Genomic DNA, 27,881 nt, shown 5'->3' on the forward strand with positions numbered 1-27,881 from the left:
GGATAAAGGAACTGTGAAAAGAGGAGCTTTAGGACACATCAAGCATAGATCTGGAGTAAAAGAAGGGAATAAAGATTCTTCTGTAAAAGCATACTAAATAAAAACTAGCAATGATAAGAAAATGAGAGGACTCTAGGTCAGGAATTGTGTGAGAAAGGAAAAAAAAATAATTATGACCTTTGGCCCTAATTTGCTCCCCACCCCAACCCCACCCCAAGGAAGGTGGGTCTGGAAAAAGTTCATTGATTTTACCATGCAGACATAATGAAAGGAAAGGGAAGTTGGAGAAAGAGGAGCACACCTAAGAACTCTTCTCAAAGGAGAACAGGGTGGTGCTCAAAGAGAATAGAGGAGTAAAGCTCAAAGAGAAGCAGAAAAGATGTTTTGGGGAAAGAAGGGAAAAGATGAAGGAGAAATTTGGTAGCCACTTAATGGAGAGGAACTTTAGGGACTCCTCCTCTTTGGGAAAAAGAAATTAAATGAGGGATTTTTTAAAGCATTGTTTTGAGGATATGAAAAATGAGATATACCTGCTACCCCTTCTAAGGAACCTTCAGTAAAAAGTGACATTACTCATCAGGGCTTTGGGGATTGGGTCTGCATTTTTTCTCAGTTGTGACAACATATAAGACTGGCCTATAGGCAGATCAAGAACCCATTTACACACATTTTTACCATGTTTGAAGTGACCATAAGCTTTCTGCAGCAGCCAAAAGACAGTCATATGACAATATACTAACTCCCAAAGTTTAGAGCTGTACTAACACAAGTCACTCACCTCATGGGGCTATTTAAATTTAAATTTAAATTTAATTCCATTTCTAGTCACAGTAGCTCTATTTCAAGTGCTCAAAAGCCACATGTGACTAGTAGCTACTGATTAGATAGGACTGGTCAAGAACATTTCCATCATCACAGAAAGTTCTATTGGACAGTGCTGGAGTGAAGAAAAAAGCTTAAAATAAATAACAAAAACAAACCCTTTTCAAATCTTTAAGGAGCGATCACATTGAAAAACAAGTATATTTGGGATCCCTGGGTGGCGCAGCAGTTTGGCGCCTGTCTTTGGCCCGGGGCACAATCCTGGAGACCCAGGATTGAATCCCACATCCGGCTCCCGGTGCATGGAGCCTGCTTCTCCCTCTGCCTGTGTCTCTGCCTCTCTCTCTCTCTCTCTCTCTCCTCTGTGTGTGTGTGTGTGTGTGTGTGTAACTATCATAAATAAATTTTTTAAAAAATTTAAAAAAAAAAAAAAGAAAAACAAGTATATTTTTTTCCATATTGGTTCAAAAGGCAGAATTAAGAGGAAAAATGAGATGCCACTACATGATAGATTTCAGCTTACCAATCCGCTAGTACCTAAAGCCAGATAACAAACAGTAGAAGGGTAGCCTCCAACCGCAGGAGGAAGTAACACATTTCATTCAGTACACACAGTCAAGCAAAAACCAGATCATCCTTCAGAAATAACGAAGAACTAGCTGCCTTCTAAGTATCTAGCTTTGAGTCTATAATTTTTAAAAAAAGAATAATTTACAAATAAGATAAAAGAGAGAAATAGAGAGTCATAAATAGAATTTTAAAAGTCACTACCGTGACCAGTAGATTATAGAGCAGGCAGGAACAACGAAAACACATAAGTGGACATGGAGTTTAGTCAAAATTAATGGTGGTTAGTTAAGGGTTAATTATTGGTGATGCGGGCTATCATGAATGTAATGATTTGTAAGAAGAAAAAAATTACACGAACATGTTAAGAATGGTTCCAATGGGGCAGAGACAAGTAGGAAAACTTCAACATGGATTATCAACGGAAACTTAACCGTTGTTGATATCAGTACTAGAACCAGAGAATCTTCTATATTCTCTGACAGAGAGAATACCAGGCAATCTGAGTATAGCAATCAAATGTTCTTGGGACTCTGGCCCACTCAGCCCATTCTCCTGCCATTCACCACAGTCTCATTTGTCATCTCACTCAACTCCTGAAACTCAGTCTCCTTCACATAATCTCCTCACCTGCACAGGAACAGCTCCTCTCATCTTCATCTCAATACAGAATGGCAAACGATGAGGTCTTTTAATCTTTTATCCTAGCTATGAACTTACCCATCCTCATCTTCTAACCCAAAATGTACTTGATTATAATGTAATATACCAAATATATATTCATATACATATACTGACTTGTTATATTACCTATGCATTTTAGCATATACGCGTATAAGAGAGAATTCAAGCACCCACATGTGATAACATCCATTGTTGGTTAAAGCACTGAGGAATCTGGTGCCAGAATTGTGAAATTCACTATTCAGTGCCTAGCATAACACCAAACTTAAGTGGGGTCATTCAATGGACTCTATAATTGACCATGTCATGCTTCTGGATGCAAAATATCGGAAGAGACTGAAGTAGATGTAAATTTGAAAACTTTTATTATAGTAGGAAATACAGTGAAACATCAGTGTCTTAGAGGAAGAAGAGCTTAATCATAAGGGGAAGGTTGAAGCCTTGGTGAAAGCAAGCATAAGAGTTTACAAACAGTCCAAAATCAGAAAAAAGGTAAGAGAAGAGGAAGGAAGACAGAAGTACATCATGCAGAATAAATAAAATCCAATCTTTAAAAACAAAACAAAACAAAACAAAAACCATAAGGTCTTACCAAAGAGAAAGGAGGAAAAGAAAAGATTTCAACAAGAGAGTTTTAAAGATGGAAAAGGGCTGTAGGCATAAAAATAAATAAATTAATTAATTAAAAAAATCAATGAAGTTGTAGTGGTGTATGTTGGCAAAGAAAAGTGTAGAGTTGAGGGGAAGGAGAGAATTTATGGTAGAGGAAGTTAGTATGAAGTTTTCCTCTAAAGATGCCCAGCAGAGCTAAGAAGGAATGAAGGTAAAAGCCACTGGGAATAAGGTAGGGCTGAGGGTGAGACAGCGCAGGAGAAAGCAGCAGGGCCCAAAGTAGGAAATTTTTTTTTTTTTTTTTTTTTTCAAAATTAACTGACCCAGATTTTCTTGTTTGGGGCCAAAAGCAACTGCAGGATTTAAAGATCTTTCAAATAAATTATAAAGATCCTAATCCTTTGGCCCAAGATAAATAAACTATAAAGACCATGACAGAATTAGTGTCAGTTTCCAGACAAGTACCGAATACCATTGTAGAGTTGATTTTAGAATCCAGACTAATAAGTGCTGTTACAGAAATGCTACTTGTAAATAAAACACCTTTAGCTTTCTCTTTTTATCAGCCACAGGGTAAATATAGAAACTTCATAGTTACATAGATGTCCACAGAAGATAATAAGTAACCTAATATACATGGTAAAACCAGTAATTTGTCTTTGTATACTGTAGCCCAATGCCCCATCCCAAGAAATGTTTTACTTGGTTCAGGATTCACAGGACAGGTTACAGGGCTGCACAGAAGAAAGTTAAGGTTAAAAATAAAGACCATAAGATAAATGAGATGTGTTGTGCTGATACAGAACTTAGGCATTAGAAACACAGAATTCACTCAAGTCAGTGAGGGGTAAATGGCACAAAAGTATAACAATGCCATCTAATTCATCTTGATAGCTCCGTTGTGAGTTCTAAAATATTGATTCAGATTTTTCAACTTTTCTATTTTTAAAATGTCAACATTTAATTGTTTGATAAATGAAGTTATGTGACTTTAAATGGCTATTAGAAATAGCATATCAATGCCTGATTCTTTGGCAAAGACGGAACAGCAGGCAGTACTGTTTAGACAGATAACCTCACCTTTAAGTCATTCAGTTCTTTTCTTGCTCAGAGCCCATTGATACTCCCAAAACCTACCCTCCACTGCCCCAGAGCGCACAGATCTCTGGACGACCTTATCTCTGGTCATTTCCACCTTCCTACCTGATGTGGAAGTCTCCTTCCATCTACAGGGTCTTGCTCGCCAAGGCCTACACCGGCGCTGCGCTGCGCTGCTCCAGCACTCCAGTCGGCCGGCCCGCTCCACAGCCCCGCACTCTGCCCCTCCCCAGGCCACACCACCTTGCCCACTGGCCATTTGGCCCCGGGCCCCTCTCCTTCCCCAAGACCAGCTCTCTGGGGCCTCTCCCTGCCCCCACAAGATTCTCCCAGGGGACAGTCCCCGCCTGCCTCTATTCAATCACGGGCTCTGTATTCGGTGTCTTGTTAGGAATCTCGCACTGGGGGTGAAAGCAGGACCTGGACCCCGCGGGGCCCCTCCCCCCTTGGTTCTCTCTCCGGGACTTCGGTGACCCTCCTGAGTCTCTCCCCTCAGCCCAGCCAACCTCGGGGGCTCCCGCCACCCAAATCTCCCCACTGTGGCCTCTCCCTCCTATCCGGCGGGCAGCGGGGGTCGGCGGTGACTCACCGGAGGGCTGGCGGCCGGGGGGCCGGAATGCGCTCACTTCCTCACCGCGCGCACCTGCCCGGCGCCGCTGGAGCGCCGCCCGGCCGGGCCTCCGGCGGATGTTTTTTCTGTCCCCGGGCGCGGGCAGCGCGCGCCAACCGCCCCCTCCTGGCCGTGCCCCCCATAGCTGGCATTCCCGACGGCCAGTGCCCCAGGAATCCCAGAGTTGGGCCCTAACCACTGACATCCCTTACACACAAGCATACACACAGTAACCACCGCGTGGCCTCCGGCCCCAAGCAGCTACGGGGATGAACACTTGAGCGCACACACCAGCAGGAATGCAAGTGGGTTCAAGCAACACCTTCCCGGAACCCACCGGAACTTATGAGAGGGGTCCTGGTTCAGCCCCAGCCTTTCTTTCCAGAAGCCCTCTACTCCTGCCCATATGCCTACCTCCTCATTTACAGATGGCTCTTACTTCTGTCCCCATTTCTTCATGTACACCAATCCCCGCTGGGGCCCCGTTTCCTTCCAGCATCACCACCACCTTCAAGCTTCCTAGCTTCCCAGTCATGTCTGCCCCCTACTGGGTTGGCTCCAGGTTGCAGGAGCAAAAGACTGGTCCAGACTTCCAAATTGTCAGCAGGGCCCCTTCCCCAGAAGGGTAGCAGCAGAGCCACTGACCACTGACAAGACTTCTGGGCCCTTGTGCTAAAAAGGCCTTCTCATCCAACTTCTCCAGCCAAGAGAACAGTCCAGGGCCATGCTTCCCACATGACAGCCTACATTGGGGTACCCTGTTTCATCAGTTTTTTTTCTCTTGGTACTCCTCTGAAATAGAAAGGGTATCAGATCTGACTAGGGTGAATACGTGGTACAGTCGGCATCTCCATCCACTTAAGTAAGCTATCTACTTGGTAGAGGGCACATAGGGAGCCTGAGGTGAATGAATGAAGTCGTTTCTGAGTGGTGAAGAGGTAAGAGGCAAAAAGGTCAGCCCAAAGTAGCTGAATCTGATCCACTGGGTGACAGGGAATGGGAGTCTTGCAGTAAAAGGGACTAGAGACTTAGAAGGAAAAATAGAATGTCAAAGTGATTGGTCTTCTGAGTTGGATAGGGTCTTTGGAGTGTGGCAAATTGAAAGAAAGGGGCCATTAGTAGCAAAAAGATGGCCAGCACTAGAGTGGTCAGAAAGAACTTGAGAGTTCACACGAGTGGGGATGGGAAGCAATGGATCAGAATCCTAATGTGAAAAGCAGGAGTCCCAAAGTTAACTGGAAGGATGAGAAATGACACCTCTTTCCACGGCAGAAGTGAGGGTACCAACCTAAGAAAAGTGGGTTTATCAGCAACTCAGTTTCTCAAACTGGAGGCGGTAAGGATGACATGCAACATGAATGTGAGGAGGGCAGAAGTCTGTGGTAGGAGACAGCAGCCCCCAACAGAAGCCTTCAGCTATGCAGAGCTGCTCGCTGTCATTCAAACCAGGAAGTCTACCCATTTTGTCTCTGAGCTCTAGTACCAATCACAATAGCCTATATTTTCTGAGGGCCACGTGCCAGGGACAGTGCTAAGAGCATTAGATGCTTTACCCCACTGAAAGCCTCTTAACAACCGAGTTACTATGCTACCACTGTAAAGATAAGGATGTGAAGTAGCTTGGCCAACATCACAGTCTTAAGTAGAATCAGGATCTGAATCCAACTAGTCTTGACTATAACCTATGCTCTTAATCACCTATCTTGGGGCTCTCTACAATCTGCAGGAAACCCCAAAGAGGATGTCAGAGGATTCCTCAATTTTCATTCCATAGAGTACAAGTGGAAATAGAGGTACCTCTGTGAAACTGGAGTGACATACCATTAGGGCATTTAAAGATGTTCCTCTTTGAAAGAACCATCCCCAGATATGGGAAGATCTTGTACCTGCTGCATGTTTGGAGGTACTAAACAATGGATAGAGCATTCTCAGTATGCCTGTGGAAAAAAGACACCCTCTTCCCCATCTCTGAGGGGCAGCCATGTCCCTAGGATCCTTCAGGGAGACTCTACCCTAGGGTCTGAGAGAAACATTTTGCACTCCAGGTGCCTGTTCGCTCTCCTGGAGCCTCTGGCCGTCGCACCCTACTGCAGCTCCTTGGTTTGGCTGGGGCACAGGATTAGCCATCCCCAGGAAATGCCTCCCTCCGGTCCAGGCAAGGATCCCAGCACACACACACCCCTGGAGTGTGTGTGTGTGTGTGTGTGTGTGTGTGTTGGGGGCAGGGTGGAATGCTTCCTTCTCTCCAGGTCAGGGAAGAGATGTGGGGACCACCTGGGGGCCCTCACCCCTCCCACCTCCTTGCTGGGGAAGTGCCCAGTCCAGTGCCCCTTCCATGGCCACCTCCCTCCCGCTAGCTGTGCCGGGGCATGAATCAGCTCTCACAGCTTGTTAAAGCTAGACCTCTTGTTTTCATGCCCTCACCTCAGGAAACAGAGTTACAGCTTTTCCAGCTCTACTCAGCAGGGGGCCAGGGTCCTCACTTTATAAACATCCCCAAGCCTGTGAGAGCAGAGGGCACGGAGATGGTGTGAGACAAGAGCCCAAGGGAGAAAGACAGAAACTAAGACCCAAGGAGAAAAACAAAGAAAAGCCAAAGAGACAAGACCAGAGTAGCCTGAACAGAGGCCAAGAAGGGACCGTGAGGCCTGTGCTACAAGAATGACCCTAAGGATGCTCTGGGCTGGACAGGCGAAGGGGGTCCTGGGAAGCTGGGGGATGATCTGCTTGGTGATCTCTCTGCTCCTCCAGCAGCCAGGAGTCCACAGCAAGTGCTACTTCCAAGCTCAAGGTAAAGCTGGGGGAGGCATCAGGAAGGAACAAGGACAGAGGGAGCTGGGATGAGGGGGGCTTAGAGGTGATCCTCTACTGGAATACCCAGACTCCCTCCAGCTCGGAAATGGGAGAGACTAAATAAAGGAGTGAGAGGCACTTATTTTTTCTCACTCTAGACTACAAGCGTTTCTGTCTGCCACCACCACTCCCCAACACACTAACATCTCCTGTTCTTCCCTAGCTCCCTGCCACTATGAAGGGAAATATTTTAGCCTGGGTGAGTCTTGGCTCCGCAAGGACTGCTTCCATTGTACCTGTCTGCATCCCGTTGGTGTGGGCTGCTGTGACACGTGAGTGACCAAAGATGGCCAGAGAGAATGGCTCTGACATGAGTGACTGAGGGACAGCCAAGGGGTAACCAGATGGCTGTGATGTGGGAATGAACAGAATAGAGGTATGAGGCTGGCCCTGCCTGAAGGTACCACCAAGAGCTGAGAGATCAGGCTGCAGGCTACAAAGTGAGGGAAATAGGGGTAGGTCCAGAGGAAAAATATTTCTGCTATGAAATGAAAAAATCCGAGTATGGTAGGCAAGAGCTTAGTTAGGGGGACTAAGAGAGCACTAAAGATATGGGAGGAATGCGGACGGGGAGGAGTGTGGGGCAGGAGTAAAGGTGGCCCTTCACTGTGCTGATTCCTGTCCCATTCTTTGGTTCCCCAGGTCCCAGCATCCCATCGACTTCCCTGCAGGGTGTGAGGTGCGTCAGGAGGCAGGAACCTGCCAGTTCTCCCTGGTGCAAAAATCTGATCCTCGGCTACCCTGCAAAGGGGGAGGGCCTGACCCAGAATGGGGCTCAGCTAACACCCCTGCTCCTGGGGCTCCGGCTCCCCACTCCAGCTAAACTCAACTGATCACCCTCCTGCTAACTGCCCACTGCTGCTGCCACTTCCAGGGAAACCACTAGCAGCTGCCAATTTATTCTGAATAAATAAATTAATGCCACAGCTGAAAGCCTGCCTCTCACTGTCCATGTCATTGGACCTCGCGTGGGAAAAACGGGCCCTACTAGAGTCCAGGTGCTGGGTTCTCAGGATCCTGAAGAAAGGCAATGTCACGGTGCCAGTTTCAGATGGTTATGGTGCTGGTGCTGGGACCTGGGGCTGCATATGAGGCCAGAGTAGGGCTTGTGGGCAGCACCTTGATGGGGAGGTCCCAGCTGAAGGTGTCTACGGGCACTTGCTCAGGCCCTGTCCAGGTCACAGGCTCGGGCTGCTCCAAAGGAGGGAGGAGCACCAAATCGGGTTCTCGAGATGTTACAAATTCAAAATGCAGTCGCCACTTCAGGGACACTGTGGGGGAAGAAAAGATAAAGGTAGAGGCATTAGACGCCAGGAGTAAACACCAATGCAGGATGTGGTTAGTGAATGAGAAAAAAAACATACACACACACAAAACACAGTAATCAGGAAGAGAGGGAGAAGTCACCGGGTTAGGATCAGTGGTTTCCCTAAATAAATCTGTTAACTAGAAATGTGACAATCAGGATAGCAGGATAGCAACTAATAACCATAGTGTGGGACAGTCAAAAGTTGATAGCTTGAAGTAAACATGCTGGGGAATCAGAGATTGATGTACATAAGATTTCAGTGAATAGGGGTAAGGAAGGACACCTGCAAAGCTCTTAAGAATTTAAGAGTCGGTGCATCTAGGAAGCAGGTTGACAGTCTGAGAAGGTATTAAGGGTCAGAGGCTGGGTGCGGGTATGTCCAGGAGTTCGCTAGGACAGGCCCCAGGCCCCATGACATTCTATGGAAATGGGGCATTTTGTTCTCTTCCCTCCTCCAATTAGGGTCAGGGTCTCACCAATGGCTGTGCAGAAGCCCGGGGTGGAGCTGAGAGGAATGGGAAGGGAGAAGCTGGTTCTGGTTGTATGCAGGCAGGACTCCTGGTGCCGGGCATGAGTCACATGAGACACAGAGGGGACACCCCCCGTCCGGCGGCGCCTCTGATACTCAGGCTGTACACGCTCCTCGGTCTGTAAGCTTACTGAAAACTGGGAGCAAGAAAAGAAGTGAGTGCTAGCAGGCACTGGGAAGCGCAGACTCTAGATGCAAAGCTTGAGCCCAACCTCAAGCTATTTTACCAAAAGGGCTCTGGGTGACCACACGATTCACTTCTACATACCACCCTTCTTCATGCAGGTCCTTTTCCTTCTTCCCTAGCCCCCCAGGCCCAACACCCCAAAAGCCCCTTGCCTCCTCACCTGCAAACAAGCTACAGTTCCTTCCCCTAGGTTTAAGGTCCCCACCACATCCTCGCCGAGTCTGTATACAGATTTGAAGATGCCAAATGTCCCAACTTTTCCTCGGCCATCACTGATATTGTATAGATCTGGGGAGAATGGGACACTATAAGCTGGGAGTCCACACTGGGGAGTACCAGGGCTGTGGGATACCAGTGAATCCTCAGAAGTATGTGGCAATTAGGAAAATCTGTAATACTATGGGGAGGTGGGAGGGTGGCAATTGTGAAAGGATTCTCACGGAGGCTGCGGCAGGATGTGGCAGCCATGAGGCGCTCCCCAGCCAGCTCAGCTAGCCATGAATCCTTCTTTCCACCTTCATCCTCCTCCAAGAATGGACTAGATGGGGCTACAGCCTCATCCTGGGGAAACCGGACATCTTGAAGGCCTACAGAGAGAATGAGTGGAAAGGTGGTGCTAGGAGGGAAGAGACAGTAGAGGTTAGGGTTTTAGACTCCAATCTGTGAAGGCTAAAGATAATGAGAGCCATGACCCAGGTACACATCTTAACCGATTCTCCAGAACCCTCCCCTCCCCAAACCCCTCAAACCTTTACTAAAACATAGAAGCTGCCCTCCAGTCCCCCTCACAAGAACCTCTACAGATCATTTCTGCTTTGGTGAGGCTCTTCCCCAGCCTTTCCCCCCAGAAATCCTTACTTACCGGTCAGCACAAGGACCCTCAGAGGAACCCTGAGTAAAGTGATGGGTGAGTTGACACGCTGGCAGCCAATGGTCAGTTTGTAGACATACTTGACTGACTGACCCCGAAAGGAGGGTGGTCCCTCTATGGGCAGCACTTCACTGTAGGAGTCTGGTTGGGAAGTAGTAGTCAGGACAGCCAGAGGCAGCCAGAGAAGTCCTCCCTCCAGGAGCCTTACAAGGCAATCCAGGGGTGGGGAGGAGGCAATCACTCACATGATTTGGACTCTCCAGGATCTAGCCTCAGATCACAGAAAAGGATTTTTGGTGGAGTGGAAAGGATACACTGACCTCTCTCACCTGAAAGAAGAAAGACTGTAATTTAATGACCCCCTTGTACAGTACTGGATAAGCTAGCACAGCAAGTGGGGCCAGTAAGCATTGCCAACAAAGCTTAGCCCAAATTAAGCTACCCCTCTTTTCTTATTGTAAGATAGGAACAGTCTTCTGCCCCCAAAGCAACAATTACATTCCCCCACATCCCCAATATGACAAAGACTATAAGGACCCACTAGAACAATTTAACAAATTCATTCACTCTCAGGTGACAATGACTCCACCCCCTTCCAAAAGCAAGGGCCCATCTCTAACCTCGGTGTGGTAGAAAGACAGTCTGGCTCTCAGGCTGGACATCTGGCTGACTGGAGTCAGGGGGAGGTAATGCTACTCGACTCTCACTGGCATGGAACTGACAGTGGATTTGGGCACTGGCCCAGGCTAGAGCCTCACTATGGGAGGAGGAAAAGAAGGCATCAGAGGGAGTTCCTGACCTCACAAATGCTTTCCCCAGCTCCCTACCCCCCTGTCTGGGAAGATCAACAGGGTGAGGCGGCTGTCCTAGGAATCAGAGACTCTAGACCCTCAAAGAGAAACCATTAAACAGAGATGTATACTGCGGGTCAGAGTGGGAATGGGGGAGGACGGGGAAGGGAGTGTGGAGGGCTCTGTCAACCACATCTGTTAAACAGCCCTTTCCTACAATGACAACACAATGAGCAAGAAGGTGGTGGTGTAGCTACAGGACAGCCCGCGCTCAGGCTTAGCTCTATGGGTACCAGGCTTCCTCCCAGAAGAACCACCTTCTTCAGTATCTGCCTCCCCACCTGGATGCAGAAGTGGCGGTGGGGGGCAGAGGGTTGGTGACCGTCACTACACACTCCAGCGCCTCCCCTGCCAGAAACACGGGACCTCGGCTCAGCTCTGCCACCACTTCAATCATGGCAGCTCCGGAATCAGATCTAGAAGGAAACCGGGGGGGTCAGAGGTCAGTACCATGGCAAGGAGGGGGCGCGTGCGGCGAGCCTGGGGGCGAGGACGGAGACCAGCGGTCACGGCCACGGGGTCTGAGGGAGGCACCAGGATGGGGATGCGGGGGGCGGATGGGAAGGACGGGTGGCAGCTATCTCCTAGGGGGCGGACGTCGCTCGGGGTCCCGGACCCCCACCCCTCTCGGCGCCAAGTTAGTCCCTTCACCCTCCGGAACCTCCAAACCGGCCTCCGCCCCCCTCCCTCCAGGCCCCAGGTCCCGGCGCAAGGCCACGGCCCCCCGTCACCTCGTGCCCCTCGCCCCGGCACCTCGCACGGTCCAAAACCGGGTCTCGGCACCGCGAGGCCTCACCTGCCCGCCCCTCGGGGACCGGCCAAGTGCGTGGCAGCGTCCGCGGCGGAGGCGGGACTTCCCTGCGGCCTCCCCCTTCCCGACCCAGCGCCTTCCGGCCGGAAGCGCCCGCCCGGCCGGACCGGAAGGGGCTCGGGTAGTCCCGCCGCCTGGGTCACCTTCCCACGGGCTGGCACCCGGGCGCAGGCGCTGCCCCAGACGCCAACCGGCAGGACCCGGCGCCCTCCCCGGGGGGCGGGGGGGCTGGCGCCACGGCCCGGGAACCGGGCTGAGGCGGCCGCGAGCTCCCAGGCCGGTCCCGGGGGCGGTTCCTCGCGGGCTGGCCCCCGGGGCTCCTCCCCTTTCCGCGGGCTCAGTCGCTCTTTGGCCGGGCAAGCTAATCACCGCGGCCCAATGACGACGAGGCCCGACCCTTCCCTCCCAGGACCCAGAGAGACAACCGAGGGGGAGCCCGAGGCGGCTTCATTGCGGTCGCCGCCGACGCCGCTGCAACAGCAGCTCCCCGGCTCCACAGAGACACTAGCTCACCTCGGCTTTCCCCAGCGCCCGGTCCTCCGAGACGACACCTAACAACCACAGTCACCCGCATCTGGACTTGGCTGGCGAGGTATTTTGTACCAGAAGCCTTGGGACCCGGGATCACCGAGGCCGTGGGGACTCAGGATCCAGGGATCATGGGAACTGGAGTCCCAGCCTCGGAGCAGACGAGGTGTGCCAAAGGGGATCCACAGGTTGATTGCCCTGAAGATGCTGGAGACACTGAGGCTGGGCAGGTTACAGACTTCGAGAGCCCTGAGGACAAGCGACCCCAAAGTGAACCGGGCTACAGCAATCCAGAGGACTCTGGGCAACTGATGGCTTCTTATGAAGGTAAAGCGAAGGGCTACCAGGTGCCTCCCTTTGGCTGGCGCATCTGCCTGGCTCATGAGTTTGCAGAGAAGAGGAAACCCTTTAATGCCAACAACGTCTCCCTAAGCAACCTGATAAAGCATCTGGGCATGGGCTTGCGGTGAGTAGATCCCATTGCCTAGGGTACCTTAGGTTTCACTTTGTTCCAGCACAAGACTTTCAGCAGATTCAACAAGACTTTCAGAAAGGGTGAGAGAGCAGTTGAGTGCTTTGTCCCAGTCAAGTGGCCTCCCACCCCCAACATATTCTAAGCCTGTGGTTTTGGGGGTTGAGACCAGGTCACACCTCTGCAGCCCCCTTTCTCCCAGTACCTTATCTTCCTAGTAGGAAAGAACAGGAACATCTGGCCCTGTGGTCAGCCCTGCCCATTTAGGCTATACCTCTCACATACTCCCTCTTTTCCAAAGACACCCTTTGGCATTTGCTATACTTTGTGGCAAGGTGGGAAAGGATAGTCTGGCTGCTTTGGTACAGACACAATGTTGTTTTATTCAGGAGTGGGAAGTTTCAACCCTGATTCCCCTGAGCAGTTGGGGTACTCCTTCTGTCTCATTTAGGCACACTACATTGTTTCTTTCCTCCCAAGCTTTAGCTCCAGCAAATGAGTGACAGCCTGCCTGCTTTCACCCTAAGGAGAGGGTGTGAGAGGTGCTATTCACTCTATTCTGGGATAAACAATCCCTGATATAAAAAGCAAAGACCTCTGGTCAGAGAGGCACTGGCATAAGTGCTCCCAGAGCTCTCAGTAATATAGTCTTTTAGAGCCTTTGCTGATGCCCTTTCCCCCAAGGGTTACAGACACCCCCAAGTGCTTACCCTGAGCTGTAGAGTCCTTTAGATCCCTACAGATCTCCTCTGAATTCAGAAGCTGATGATGAGGAACCAAGATCTATTAACAGGAACAGGTGGATATGAGGACAGAAGGCATCACCCTGAGGTCATCCTTAGTCAATCCATACTGTAAACACAGCTGGAGATGGAAGTATAAAGGTTGGAAAACCCAGCCTAACAGCCTCTGAAGCAGGAGATCTTCCCTTTCAGTCAGTGCTATAGGGTTGGGTTGGGTAGCCCATTAACCCCAGCCCTAAGTAGTGGGAAGGGCTTGGTACTGCCTGGGTATCTGGTTCCTTTGCTAGTTCCTGTGGGTGGCCTGTACCAGAGAACAATCATCCCTCCAGGCTACTTCAGCAACTGACTCAGCCTAACTTTGACCCCCAAAGCTTATGGGTCAAAATAAGATCGAGGGCTAGAGTGCTGAGAGAAGCACACTGGGTGCATGTGGTAGACACTAAGATCAAGAACTAGTGGGCATTCTAACTCCTCAGCCCCTAAGTATGAACTGAGTCAGAGGCCTGAAGCTGTGCTCAGCTCCCTGGACCTTGGGTCCACATACCAGGACAAGGTTATCACGGACACAGGGCTTTTAGAATGGGATGCAGTCCTGCACTGAGGAGAAGGCTGGGGTGAGACAAGGAACAATTCTGAATGATAATTCTCCAATTGGGACTGGCATTATGGAGAAGGCCATATAGATCAGGAATGGCCAGCTGCTAAATTAAGGGAATGAGAGGTGACCCTAAGAGGATGCCAGACTGGGGGTACTCTAACCAGGAGTTGCAGCAAGCCAGAATTCTCTTGGCCTCACTGTGGGAAGAACTCAATTTTGATTGCTCTCCCTTCCAGCTAGAGTCCATTCAATAAGTATTTACTGAGTGCTTGTTGTGTGCCAGATACTCCTTTGTTCTGCCTATCTCCATATCTTGCATTTCTCCCTCACTGCCCTAATCCCCACTGCACCCTCCCTCCTATCCTCAATTCTTTCTGGCCTCTAGTTTCAAAGTCCAGTTTCCTCTAAGCTGGCAGAGTGGACCTTCTGCCTTTTCATCATCTCATCCTTTGCCTTCCCTCCTCCTTCCCCTGCTCCTAGAATGTACCCTTCCTATTCTGTAATCACATTTCCCCTCCCCTTGCTCCCCTTCATGTTCATCTGTCTAGTGCTTCATTGTTTGTGCGCTCCCTGGTAAATTCAGCAAATATTTACTAAATACACACCATGTGCCCTGCCCTGTGCTTGAAGCTATGGGTAACCAACTAGTCTTTGTCAATATCCCTTTCCCCAAGGAATTTGAAAGTATGTCAGATTCCTGTGAGGAACACTGAAATAACAAGACAGTGTCTGATTGGGAGTTCAGATAGTGTATGTACAAGGAACGATCATACCAAAGACAGATACTCCACCTTATGGCTTTCCTATCTATTATGTTATTTGCTCTTTCAACCATTTCATGAAGTAGGTAGGACAGGAGGTACCCCATTTCGTAGACAAGGAAACTGAGGCTCAGAGGAGTTACTTACCCCAAACACATGGTTACAAGTGGTATGCTTGAACAATGGGTATACAATGGCTGGGCAGGGAGGACAGTGAAATTGGGAGTCTGGTGGGGCAAGGGTTGCTTATCGAGGATCCATTCTGAATGGGGATTTGTAGGACTTAAGATTAGAAGTTAGGCTGAAACAGATGTGTCAGAGCCTTGAATTCCAACCAGAATCATTTGCCTATTAGACACAAAGCTGTGACAAGACCAGGAAAATTTAAGGATTTTTTAGATTTTTACTAGACTATTATGAGAGAGTAGACTTAGAAAGCTTAGTTTAAATGCTGAACTTTTAAAAAAGACTTAAAGGATATGCCCCTGGGACACCTGCGTGGCTCAGCGGTTTGGGGCCGGGGTGTGATCTTGGAGTCCCGGGATCAAGTCCCACATCCTCCCTGCATGGAGCCTGCTTCTTCCTCAGCCTGTCTCTCTCTCTCTCTCTCTCTCTCTCATGAATAAATAAATTTAAAAAAAAAAAAAGGATATGCCCCAAAATATAAACACTGGTTGTCTATGGGTGGGATTTTTTCCCTTCCATCTGGTACATTCTATAGATTTTCACCTTCCACTGTTAGGAAGAAAAATAATCATTTTAAAAAGAAAAAAATTATTCCAGAGGACTGTGCCTATGGGGGGGCAGGTAGTCGGGAAACCAAAACTGGCTCTTTCAGCACATCAGACAAAAACTCCTAGGCTAACCTTAAGTAGTGGCAGTGCAGTTAGGGGTGAGGCAAGGTCAGAAAGCTCCTGAGGAAAAAAAAAAGAAAGAAAGAAAGCTCCTGAGAATAGAGAGGAGAAACAAAGATGGTCTCATGCTGTGAGCTGGGAAGAGGAGGGGACCCTGAACACTAGAGAAGTAGAGAGGAGGAGAGATTTGGAGGGGAAGGGAATGGGTCCACTGCAGACATTTAATGGGAAGTTACAACTGGGTACCTGGAGAAAGGCAGGTGATGGCAGCCTGGGAGGTATGGCCCACTGCCCCTTCCACTCACACTGCCTCTTGCTCCTCAGGTACTTGCAGTGGTGGTACCGGAAAACCCAGGTAGAGAAGAAGACACCTTTCATCGACCTCATCAATTGTGTACCTCTGAGACAGATCTATGGTGAGCCTCACCCCAGCTCTGCTCTGCACAGAAAGGGCCCAGACTCTGGGTCTGCTGCAGAGCTAAGCAAAGAGGCTTCTAGCTTACCCACAGTGAACTGCCCTATCCCCTAGGGTTTTCTTTCCCTAGCTTTACTGAGCTATAATTGATACCAAACATTGTGTAAGTTTAAAGTGTATAATGTGTTGATCTGCTATCCCTGCTTTTTTTGAGAAACTCATCTTTATAGTCTAGAAAGTGAATAATGGGCTTCTTTTCCTCTCCCCATGCCCCACTAACCATCCTGATTCTACCTCTAGGTTGTCCTTTGGGTGGCATCGGGGGAGGCACTATCACCCGAGGCTGGAGAGGCCAGTTCTGTCGTTGGCAGCTTAATCCTGGAATGTACCAGCACCGGACAGTCATCGCTGACCAGGTAAGAACCAGTAGGTGGGGGACAGGTCCAGAACAGTACCCCAGGCCAGGAAGAGCCTCTTGGCCCATGTAGGATGTAGAAGTTAGATATGCTCCTGTGCACATGATTCATTCCTATAAGTATATTTAAGATGCTCTCCTGCCCACCCTTGTGCCAGGATGTACTAGGAATGAGATACTCCAAGAGCACACGTTTCTCAAAAGCATAAACAGCCCCAACACCCCTGTGCCCTCCATTTCTCTACTAAATGCCTCCTATGTCCTTCACTCCCCAGCTCCACTAGCTTTGCCAGTACCCAGCCACAGAGGATGCAGGGAATTTCTAGATCATATAACCTGGTTAAAAGAACATGTAGTAAGACAGAAGGGAAAAAAAGCCCAAAGTCTCTAAATACATGGGGGGGGGGGGGGGGTAGGTGTGTAGAGTACCCACTGTTCACTCTGATTTGCCAGCCTTAGCTAGAGATCAGCTCCTCTGCTGGTGACCATTCCTCTGGAGGTATCCCTGGCTGAGGGCCTGGGAAGCCCCTCCTCTCCCCAGCATAGATCTCTAGCCTTTTTCCCTTTTCTGAAGCTTTACTTGTTTTCCCTTGTCCCTTCATCACACATGGGCCCTCAATTGCCAGAGTCACATGGTCTACCTTTCATCATCTCTCTAGCGACCTCACAGGTGGAGATGTCAGCCACGTTCCCATTTCCTGTCTGAGAGATGCCTCCAGCTTTCAGCTCATCTTCAAAGAAAAAATGACTAGTAGACCTTGAGTCCAATTAATGACAGTGCCCTTCCTAGTTCAGGTTTACCAGCCCTGCCCAGTGCCCCAAGCTTCCTCTCTGGCTCATCCATTAGGTATCCTGAGGGGAAGTGCCTTCCAGAATCGTGACTCTAGAGTTAAAGTAATTATTGCATGCTTAACATGTGCTAGAGATTGTGCTATGCATTTGTGTGTGATATTTAAGATTTAAAGACAGTTCCTACAAGGTAAGTACCATTATTATGCCCACTTTATAGATGAGGAAACTGAGATCCAACGAGATCTAGTAACATGCTCAAGGTCATGTGGTTGGCAAATGGAAGCATTGGGATTCAGAATCAGCTCTCAATGTGGTTAAAAGCCCATGGTCTTAACCATTATCTACCATTCCAACAATGTAAAAAATTATTCTATACATACATTAAAAAAATCAGGCATACATTGAAGCAAGGGAAGAGATATTAAGCTTTCATACCCCTATCCCCCAAAAGCTTAAGTTTGTATTAGAGGAATAGGACTTTGAGAAAATGGAGACTCTGAGACCACATAAGAGACAAAATGAGAGGGATAGATAGTACACTGAGAAAAAAGGGCCACTGCTCTAGACTTTGCCCATTCTCTCCCTACACATGCCAACTGTGCCCAATTCTAGTGGTAGAGTCGTGGTAGAGGGCAGGCCTCATTAAATTGGGGAGGACCTTGCCCTCAAAGAACCCATAGAGCAGCCAGGGAATCAGAATGTAAACAAAAACATTATAACATGCTAGACTAGAGAGGTAGGGGGACAGACAGGAGAATGACTCACTGCTCCAGGAGAGGAGATGCCATTTGACCTAGGCTTTGAAGGATGAGAGGTTTCACCAGATGGAGAGTGAGCAGGAGTAAAGGCATGGAGGAGAAAACAGTGTGTGTTCAAGGAACAGCAAGTATATGACATGACCAGAATATAAGTATTCAAACAAGTAATGAGTCTGATGGACAGGGAGAGGCCAGATCCAGAAGGGCCTTGAAAGCCAGGTAGAAGACTTGAGACTTTAGCCTGAGGGCCATGGGGAGTCACTGAAACATAAACACAGACTAGCATATCTTGATTTGTCTGTAAGAAAGATCACTCTGCTACCAGATGGGAAGAGGCAGAGCATAAAAGCAGAAACGGTGAGGGCACGAAGACCACCACAGTAAGAAGAAAGGGGAAGCCAGGGAGAGGAGGAGGAAGAAAAGGAGGCAGGACCTGATGGTGACTCACAGTGTGGGAGAGGGGCTTGGCAGACGAGTGAGGCTGTGGTGCAATGATAACCCCTGTAGGCTCTGAAAAGGGATGGGAGACTGGTTTGAAGTGCCTGTGGTCACCCCATTCCGGCCCATCTGCCTTCTTGGTTTAGTTCACAGTGTGCTTGCGTCGGGAGGGAAAGACTGTGTACCAGCAAGTCCTGTCCATGGAGCGCCCAAGTGTCCTACGCAGCTGGAACTGGGGCCTGTGTGGGTACTTTGCATTCTACCACGCCCTCTATCCCCGAGCCTGGACTGTCTATCAGCTTCCTGGCCAGAATGTCACCCTCACCTGTCGCCAGATCACACCCATCTTACCCCATGACTACCAGGTGAGGCTCCCACTGTGTTTCCTCCATTGCCCTCCCTTCCCTAAGACCTGTCTCTATTGGAAACTCCACAATCTATGAAACAATGGGGACAGGAACATGACATCATGCTGGTTTTCTGGGACCTCCACTCGGTAAGACAGCCTGCCTGGGAAAAGGGGGAGATACGAGGGGAAACAAAAGAGAGTCTACTGGGGGGCAGGGGTTAGTATTTGAGCCAGGTCCTCAGTGTGGAGGAGTGGGGCCAAGAGGGGCTACACAGGACCATCTGAGTCTGATCTTTTGATCCCAGGACAGCAGCCTGCCTGTAGGAGTCTTTGTGTGGGATGTGGAAAATGAAGGGGATGAAGCCCTGGATGTGTCCATCATGTTCTCCATGCGGAATGGACTAGGGGGTGGGGATGACGCCATAGGGGGATTGTGGAATGAGCCCTTCTGTCTGGAGCGTGATGGAGAGACGGTACAGGGGCTGCTGCTCCATCATCCAGCCCTTCCGAATCCCTACACGATGGCAGTAGCTGCACGACTCACGGTACGTCAGAGCCTGCCCTAGGCCTTAACCCCTAAACCCTGACCCTCAGCCAGCCCCTGAGCCCACCCCATCCTGCTGCAATCTGTTTCCTCAATTCCTGAGTCCCATCCTCACTGTAGCCCTTAAGCCTCTGGCACTTGGAGGTAGGAATTATGAGAACTGGAGAGTCAGCCCAAAGCCAGCATATTTGTGGAGCTTCTCCTCAGCCTTTGGCCTCTTGACAGGCGGATACCACGGTAACCCATATCACAGCCTTTGACCCTGACAGCACTGGGCAGCAGGTGTGGCAAGATCTGCTTCAAGATGGACAGCTGGAATCCCCTGCTGGTAATGATGGGATTTGATAGGGAGGTGGTGGGAATAGAGGCTATCCCTGTCTTGGGAGGAAGGGTGACACACCTGGCAATGAATTTCCCATATTAGGGATCCCTGGGGCAGAAGGGGATGCCTGTGCCAATTTCTCTGTACTTCTCTCAGGTCGAAGCACCCCCTCGCAGAAAGGAGCAGGCATCGCTGGAGCTGTGTGTGTTACAGGAAAGCTGCCACCTCGAGGCCAGTGCCGCCTGGAGTTCTCACTGGCTTGGGATATGCCCAGAATCATGTTTGGAGCTAAGGGCCAGGTCTACTACAGGTGAACGGGCCAAGAGACTACAGGGATCCCAGATGCTAGAGCTCTGATCTGGAACCTAGGTACTCATTCCTCTTTCTTTCCATCCCAGGCGGTACACGAGGTTCTTTGGCCGCGATGGTAATGCAGCACCTGCTCTTAGCCACTATGCTCTATGCCAGTACGTAGACTGGGAAGAGAAGATCTCAGCTTGGCAGAGCCCAGTATTGGACGACAGGTGCCAGTGGGGCCAGTCTCTTGCCTTTCTCCCAGGCATTCACACTCCAGTTGGGACTCCTTGGTTCAGTTTCCACCCACCACAATCAACAGAGTTGGGGTGGGATTCACTTGATGCCCTCATTCTCCAGAACTCCAGAATCCTTTCTTTCCTGGGAAGTCTACACTCATTAGACCATTCCAACCTCCTGACTCCCCAGATCCTTGCCTGCCTGGTACAAATCTGCACTGTTCAATGAACTATATTTCCTGGCTGACGGAGGCACAGTATGGCTGGAAGTTCCCGAGGACTCCCTACCAGAAGAGCTGGTGGAGAGCATGTGTCAGCTCCGCCCCATCCTCCGGGAATATGGTCGATTTGGCTACCTTGAAGGTACGGGCTGCTGGTGGGCTGCAACACAGCAGGCCGTATCCATGAGTCTAGTAGGTGCCCTACCACAAGGCAGGATAGTGGGTTTTGCCTACCCCAGGGGATCGTTGGGATAAGAGGGTAAGTGGCAGGTGTGGAGTATGCCAGTGCCCCATCCCCAACTCAAGGACAAGCTAGAGACATTGAAAGGGAAGCGGGAATTTTGGCAAGTGTGTCTCTCTCCTGCCTCCAGGCCAGGAATATCGCATGTACAACACATATGATGTCCACTTTTACGCTTCCTTTGCCCTCGTCATGCTCTGGCCCAAACTCGAGCTCAGCCTGCAGTATGATATGGGTGAGGGTCCCTTTTGTGCCCCTTCTGCCCTCTTAGCCCCCCACACCCCTGAATCCTTGTGCTCCCTCGGATTTTCTCCTTCCTCTCCACCCAACATACCTGCATCCTGCCTACAGTTCCCCTCTAGGGTTATAAACACCATTCTGTGCTCCACCTTAAGTCTGCCCATTCCCTGCCCCCTCCCACTTATGTGTCTGCTCCCCTAGCTGTGGCCACACTCAGGGAGGACCTGACACGGCGACAATACCTGATGAGTGGGGTAATGGCACCTGTGAAAAGGAGGAACGTCATCCCCCATGATATTGGGGACCCAGGTAAAAGTCCTTCTACCCCAGAGTTCACTTCCCTCCCTCAACTTTTGCACCCTCTCCTCTACCCACCAATGCAGATCAGTCAGGTTTCCTCGCCTCCCACAGATGACGAGCCATGGCTCCGAGTCAATGCGTACGTGGTCCACGATACAGCTGACTGGAAGGACCTAAATCTGAAGTTTGTGCTGCAGGTTTATCGAGACTATTACCTGACGGGTGACCAGGGCTTCCTGAGAGACATGTGGCCTGTGTGTCTGGTAAGACATTGCATGTGCAGGGGCCAGTGTGCCAAGGGCCTGGCTGGTGTTTGGGGGAAGGCCAGCTGGCTCTTGTTGCTCTTTAGTATCTATCTAGGTCTTCAGTGTCTTGGTCCCTCTCTAGGCTGTGATGGAGTCTGAAATGAAGTTTGACAAGGACCAAGATGGACTCATTGAGAACGGAGGCTATGCAGACCAGACCTATGATGGATGGGTCACTACAGGCCCCAGGTTGGGGAGTAGGGATTTACAGGGTGCCTGAGGTGGGGAACCAGGCACCCAGGAATTGTGGGCTCAAGGAAGAATGACTCATTTCTTGTTATATCGCATGGGAGTGGCTGGAGCTGCCAGTCTGACCCCCATCCCATATCCCTGATCAGTGCTTACTGTGGAGGACTGTGGCTGGCAGCTGTGGCTGTGATGGTCCAGATGGCTATTCTATGTGGGGCACACGATGTCCAAGATAAGTTTTCTTCCATCCTTAGACGGGGCCAAGAAGCCTATGAGAGACTGTTATGGAATGGTGAGTTGGAGGATCCTCAGGAGTCTTAAGGCAGCTACGGGGGCACAGGGAGCCTTATTTTGTCTTCCTCTACCCTAGGCCGCTACTACAACTATGATTGCAGCCCTCAGCCCCAGTCCTGTAGCATCATGTCTGACCAGTGTGCAGGCCAATGGTTCCTGAGGGCCAGTGGTCTAGGAGAAGGAGACACTGAGGTGAGTAGGACTAGGAGGAGGAGCCAAAGAGAAAGGTGGGTTTTCCTGGAGGTAAGAAGCAAATTTTGGAAACCATGATTCTGCCTTTAACCCACCCCTAGGTATTTCCTACCCGACATGTGGTCTGTGCTCTCCAAACTATCTTTGAGTTCAACGTCCGGGCCTTTGCAGGAGGAGCAATGGGGGCTGTGAATGGGATGCAGCCCCATGGTGTCCCCGACAGATCCAGCGTCCAGTCTGATGAAGTCTGGGTGGGTGTGGTCTATGGACTGGCAGCTACCATGATCCAGGAGGTAAGGCACTCCCTTTCCATCTTTCTACCATCTGTACCTTGGGCTGGCAAACTTCCTCAGCCATCAAACTTCTGTAGAGCCTTAGCCATCTGGAAAGCCTCTCTTTTTTTCCCAGCCTGCCTTCCATTTCCTACCTTCAGGCTTCTGCCTATGGGTCAAGTTTCTTTCTACCACTAGCTGGAAACTGTCAGAGGGCAGAGGCCCTACTGTCTCTATCTGTCCGGCTGAAGTAGCTATTCATAGATCGCCAAATAATGTGGCTGACATCTCTTCCTCCAGGGCCTGACTTGGGAAGGCTTCCAGACAGCTGAAGGCTGCTACCGAACTGTGTGGGAGCGCCTGGGCCTGGCCTTCCAGACCCCTGAAGCATACTGCCAGCAGCGGGTGTTCCGCTCATTGGCCTACATGCGGCCACTGAGCATCTGGGCCATGCAGCTGGCCCTGCAGCAGCAGCAGCAGAAAAAGGCCTCCAGGCCAGTAGCCGCACATGGCACAGAACTAAGCACAGGGCCTAAACTTGGACCAAAGGAAGCCATGGCAAACCCAAAGTGAGCCATCAGCAGTCTTGGAGGGAGGCTCTAACAGCCCAGCCTCCAGCCTGGCTTTTTTTCTTCCTCTTCACTGCCCGCCCCAGCCCCCCAGTCTCCTGCAACCCTGAGCCACCAAGACAATCAGGCCCTTTCCTTTCCCACCCAAATCGCGCCAGTAAAGAGGGGTTGAGGGTGACCCAAGCGTCAGAATCACTTATTTATTTCTCTCTATACCCAATCCCCCCATTGCATGAAATATTCAAGGAGGTCAGTTGATTCCCCCAGGCCCATTCATGGGGTGGTAGACTTACATGGGTACAAATAAAAGACCCAGAAAGCCAGTTAAGTGTGGTGTGTTTGAACTCTCAGGCTTCCTGACACAGGACACAGGAGTTCACAGGTTAGCCCTCTCCCACTCCTTTCACTTGGACACAGACTAGGAACCCCAGGCTCTGGCTTCGCACCCCCCACCTGGACATCTAGCCTGAATATCTGCCCTGTAAGATAACAGATGTGGGGCTGTGTGTAGGGAGCCATCCCCCATCTCTTGTGAAATTTGCATGCAGGGGAAGGAGGGGACAGGAACAGGGGGACTTTGAGGAAGGGACAGGAAGTGGCAATTTCAAGGGAGATTCAGCACCAGGAGCCTGAGGCAGGTGGTAGAGCGGGCAGCAAGAGTTGCCAGGGGCCTGGAGCTCCTGGTCTGAGCTGTCCTTTGGTACCTCTGACTGCAGGGCAGGCAGCTCCAGCTGGTGGGGGTCTTCACTGGGGAGGGCACGAAGCTGGCGGGACAACACTAAGGAAACAAAGACCCCTCAAGGACTAGCCCGGCTTCCGCCTATCCCTTCCCTACTGGTATTCTCAAGCCTCTCACCTCCATGCTCAGCTGGCAGGCTCCCCCTTGTGTCAGAGGAGTACATAGCAGGTACAATGAGCAGACAGAAGGAGAACAGTAGGACCTGGAGAAGGAAAAAGAAAATGAAGAAGGGCTCTAGGTTGCAACCCTATCCCTGCCACCTGAAAAAAGGACCTCTCCTTCCATCACCATCCTCACCAAGACACAGGTGCTGCTGCTGCTCGTTTTGTTTGATATCTGAATCAACATGGCCTGGAGTCTCCTCAGCTGGTCCAGAAGGGACCTAGAAGAAGAGAGGGGACAGGGAGCAGTCCCTGGTCTGGCACCCAGAGATACAATGAAACCCCCCTGTTAAGGCCACCCCTCCATCTGTGTACTGAGTTCTCTTTGGCTTTTGTCCTATTTTTGCAAATGGATTCTTCCTCTCTGTGGACAGAATGCTTGAAGTTCCTCATTAAAACAAACACCTTTCTGTCCTGCCCTGAAAACTCCTTTGCAAATACCTTCAAGGGTTCTACAATGCCTGATCAGCCACACACATAATCCACCAGGAATTCAACATTCACTTTCTAGCTCAACACACCTGTGTTCCTTCTGCCCATAGCGCTCCCTACCCTGATCCCCACCCCAGAATCTGATCTACTATCAAATGTTATCTGCCCCACTGAGTCTTTCTTACTCCTTCCTTTCTCTTTCTTGTTACTTGTGATTTTGTTCCCCATTACTGTGAGCTTTTTGGCATCAGACCCACTAAAGGCTAAGCACCAGACCTTGCAAGTGGGAGCTGCCAAGTGAGAAATCCAGTGTGGAGCAAGGGAAAGAGTGAGACAGCATAAAACGGGACGGACGAGAGACTAATGTTAGAGAGTTGCTTACAAATTCTGTTCTTCCAGGAGCTGTACTTTGTTCTGTAGCTCCAGGTTCTGGGCTGTATATTTCAAGACCCTGTGGGAATAATAGGATGTGGGGATATGGCCTGTATCCCCCTCCTTCAAAACCCCAACACTTCCAACTACCTCTGTCCCCACACCCCCACCCCCAGGTCCCTCTCCCTTCTGTACCTGTTCTCTAAACCTCCCAAATACACCTTCTTCTTCCTGCGGCTCTCCTGGGCAGATTTTTTGTTTCGGATCTTCCTCCGCACTCGTGTCAGAACTTGTTCCTCCATCTAAGAGAAGACGAGAAAAAGCGGTCTCATCAGAGGAATGTTGGACCAAAGAGTTGGAAGGCAACTAAGTTCAATCTTCTCACTGCAGGAATTCCTTATACAGCTTCCCTGATCAATAGGCACTTGGCTTCTGTCTGAAGGCCAGGAGTTAATACCCCCACAAACCAGACCATTTTTAACAATTTTATTAATTTAAAATAAACAAAACTGGGGCACCTGGGTGGCTCAGTGGTTAAGTGTCTGCCTTCAGTTCAGGTCGTGATCCCAGGTCCTGGGATCAAGTCCCACATCAGGCCTACCTCAGGGGAGCCTGCTTCTCCTTCTGCCTATGTCTCTGCCTCTCTCTGTGTCTCTCATGAATAAATAAATAAAATATTTAAAAATAAAAACAAAACAAAAAATCTTGGGGCACCTGGGTGGCTCAGTTGGTTAAGAGTCTGACTCCTGATTTGACTTCAGCTCAGGTCATGATCTCAGGATCATGGGATGGAGTGCCCATCATGGGATGGAGTGCCGCGTTGGGCTTTGTGATTAGCAGGGAGTCCGCTTGAGATTTTCATTCTCTCTCCCTCGCTTTCTGCCCCACCCCGCTGCTTGCATGCACAAGCACAATCTCTCTTTAAAATAAATAAACCTTTAAAAAAAATCTTAAAAAAAAAAATTTTCCTTATCCTAAGCTAACCAACATCTGCCTCTATGATTTCTATCAATTGAACTTACCTGGTACCTATCTCTGAGACCATATAGAATGAAGTTGTTGTTTTTTTTTTTTAAGATCTTATTATTTATTCATGAGAGACACAGAGAGAGAGAGAGAGGCAGAGACACAGGCAGAGAGAAGCAGCCTCCACGCAGGGAGCCTGATGTGGGTCTCGATCCCGGGTCTCCAGGATCACACTCTGGGCTGAAGAAAGGTGCTAAACTGTAGCCACCCAGGGATCCCAGAATGAAGTCTTTAATTTAAGCCACTTAACATTTCTTCAGAGTTAAAAGATCTGGGCAAAAATTTTAACTTCTCGGGATGCCTGGGTGGCTCAGCAGGTTAGTACCTCCCTTCAGCCCAGGGCACGATCCTGGAGTCCCAGGATCGAGTCCCACATCGGGCTCCCTGCATAGAGCCTGCTTCTCCCTCTGCCTATGTCTCTGCCTCTCTCTGTGTGTGTCTCATGAATAAATAAGTAAAATCTTAAAAAAAAAAAAATTAACTTCTCACCTCTCTTTGGGATGGACTGCATCCTCTTAATATCTGTCAAAAATCTGGGTTCAAAACTAGACACTAAGATGTGCTCTGGCCAGTATAATGGAGAAGAAGATGGTCACTGCCCTTCTAGAGGCAACACCTCTACTGATACAGCCTTCAAACCCCACTCACTTTCTTTGTCATCTCAAACTAACCCATCTTGTACTTTTAAGAAAATTCTCTCAACCTTCCTGTAGTGTTGGTTTCACAACAGTACCACAATACTGTGCTTGTGAAGCTGCCATTCATTGCCTGAAACTTAAAACTTGGAATTTTACAATTATTCTCGCTATATTACTTAGTCCAGCCTTGATGAACTCTAACCATTTAGCTACAGGTGGATTACCATGAGTTTGCTTGCACAGTCCTTTCCAAGACCCTACACTAATGTTGCATCGATGATTTTGAATTCTTCTCAAAGAAAACACCAAAACTTGTATGAGCCCCACAAAACCAGGATCTGCCTCTGCATCCACCATATTAACATCATGCTCCAGCTCCCTATTACCAACAAATTTGTCAAGTTTTCTAACCTCAGTCCTTCCTGACATAAAGTTAACAGAAGTGCACACTTGGGATCCACAACACCCCCCTCCAGACTTCACTCCCACCAATGGGAGTCTTACCTTAGTAAGAGGAAGCGTCCCATGCAGAGTAAGCCCCTCCTTCTCCAACAGCCTCTTCTCTTCATCTGTCAGTATCAGCCTAGCAATCTCCTGGGATTAGTTACCAGGAGGTGGGCAGCAGAGTTGCAAGGGGATGACAGAAAGGAATGGGGAATCCGCCCCCACCCGTGCAATGTGGGAATGATCCCGCCATAAATCAAGTACCTGCTCTGCGGGCTCCTCCACTTGCAGTGGGGTCGTCTGGGCCTCTTCTTTTCCATAGTTCCCACCATCTGCAAAACGAAAAGTATAAATAGCCAGACCCACGAAGCCTCTCCTCCCTCAAACCTCACTTTCTTCCTCATCATATTTCAGACTCACCTAGATCTATGGAAACATGCTGTTGTGAGAGAGAGTAGGTGTGATCATGGTGCACGAGACAGGAATCAGAGGAGCTAAGGACGTTCAACGATGCTGGGGGACTCAGCATGGAACTCAGGAAATCCTCTGCCTCCCATTCACTCAACGCCTGCACAGGGTTCAAATAAACAAGCCTTGACCTATCAACTACCCACCACCCCATGAACGCTCTCCCGGGATCCCCGCGCCTCCCGGGCTCGCAGCCCCCACCCACCTCGGAAAGCGGCGGCCCGGCCCCCAAATCGCCGCTTTCCTCTAGCAGGAAGTCCAGCAGATCCTGGTCACCCAAGTCCAACGCCAGCTCCATACCGGATAACAACGGGAAAGATGTACAGAGAGACCTATCCGCAAGCCCGGACCTGTCGCTCTGAAATTGCACCAGCCCCTAAGACCCGATTCTCCGCAACTTCCAACACCACGGAAGTGACGCGCACGCCGCCGAGGCACCACGGGATTTGGAG

The 27,881-nt window shown here is 49.8% G+C and overlaps 4 protein-coding genes across 7 annotated transcripts; 2 read left to right on the forward strand and 2 right to left on the reverse strand.

Annotated features, from left to right (window-relative positions):
- Positions 1 to 2,415: 2,415 nt before the first annotated feature.
- RGP1 (RGP1 homolog, RAB6A GEF complex partner 1) lies at positions 2,416 to 12,064 on the reverse strand. 3 transcript variants are annotated; one of them, XM_041760833.1, is made up of 9 exons: positions 11,790 to 12,064; positions 11,275 to 11,409; positions 10,763 to 10,899; positions 10,388 to 10,471; positions 10,134 to 10,283; positions 9,712 to 9,858; positions 9,432 to 9,559; positions 9,032 to 9,221; positions 2,416 to 8,517 (listed from the first exon to the last, which is right to left on the reverse strand). In XM_041760833.1, the coding sequence occupies exons 2-9, from the start codon at positions 11,388 to 11,390 to the stop codon at positions 8,294 to 8,296; spliced, it is 1,176 nt and encodes a 391-aa protein (XP_041616767.1). In that variant the 5' UTR covers positions 11,391 to 11,409; positions 11,790 to 12,064; the 3' UTR covers positions 2,416 to 8,293. The 3 variants fall into 3 exon arrangements, with proteins under 3 accessions (XP_041616767.1, XP_041616766.1, XP_041616768.1); XM_041760832.1 differs by having other exon boundaries at positions 11,725 to 12,064; XM_041760834.1 differs by having other exon boundaries at positions 11,747 to 11,803.
- Positions 7,055 to 8,069, forward strand: LOC121494428 (microseminoprotein, prostate associated). The gene is made up of 3 exons (XM_041760849.1): positions 7,055 to 7,184; positions 7,410 to 7,518; positions 7,889 to 8,069. The coding sequence occupies exons 1-3, from the start codon at positions 7,055 to 7,057 to the stop codon at positions 8,067 to 8,069; spliced, it is 420 nt and encodes a 139-aa protein (XP_041616783.1).
- Positions 12,065 to 12,174: 110 nt separating the features above from the next.
- On the forward strand, positions 12,175 to 23,472 carry GBA2 (glucosylceramidase beta 2). The gene is made up of 17 exons (XM_041760824.1): positions 12,175 to 12,798; positions 16,085 to 16,176; positions 16,476 to 16,591; positions 18,725 to 18,943; positions 19,233 to 19,472; positions 19,697 to 19,799; positions 19,950 to 20,103; positions 20,192 to 20,317; positions 20,517 to 20,689; positions 20,919 to 21,023; positions 21,230 to 21,337; positions 21,440 to 21,591; positions 21,716 to 21,822; positions 21,972 to 22,114; positions 22,193 to 22,308; positions 22,410 to 22,601; positions 22,881 to 23,472. The coding sequence occupies exons 1-17, from the start codon at positions 12,464 to 12,466 to the stop codon at positions 23,151 to 23,153; spliced, it is 2,754 nt and encodes a 917-aa protein (XP_041616758.1). The 5' UTR covers positions 12,175 to 12,463; the 3' UTR covers positions 23,154 to 23,472.
- CREB3 (cAMP responsive element binding protein 3) lies at positions 23,336 to 27,860 on the reverse strand. 2 transcript variants are annotated; one of them, XM_041760835.1, is made up of 9 exons: positions 27,635 to 27,860; positions 27,382 to 27,529; positions 27,226 to 27,293; positions 27,022 to 27,111; positions 25,049 to 25,155; positions 24,864 to 24,932; positions 24,186 to 24,270; positions 24,006 to 24,090; positions 23,336 to 23,927 (listed from the first exon to the last, which is right to left on the reverse strand). In XM_041760835.1, exons 1-9 carry the CDS (start codon positions 27,725 to 27,727, stop codon positions 23,611 to 23,613), a joined length of 1,062 nt encoding a protein of 353 aa, XP_041616769.1. In that variant the 5' UTR covers positions 27,728 to 27,860; the 3' UTR covers positions 23,336 to 23,610. The 2 variants fall into 2 exon arrangements, with proteins under 2 accessions (XP_041616769.1, XP_041616770.1); XM_041760836.1 differs by having other exon boundaries at positions 27,730 to 27,855.
- Between the last annotated feature and the right edge of the window lie 21 nt (positions 27,861 to 27,881).

This window comes from Vulpes lagopus, chromosome 7, assembly GCF_018345385.1.
Source record: "Vulpes lagopus strain Blue_001 chromosome 7, ASM1834538v1, whole genome shotgun sequence".
Lineage (NCBI taxonomy): Eukaryota > Metazoa > Chordata > Mammalia > Carnivora > Canidae > Vulpes > Vulpes lagopus.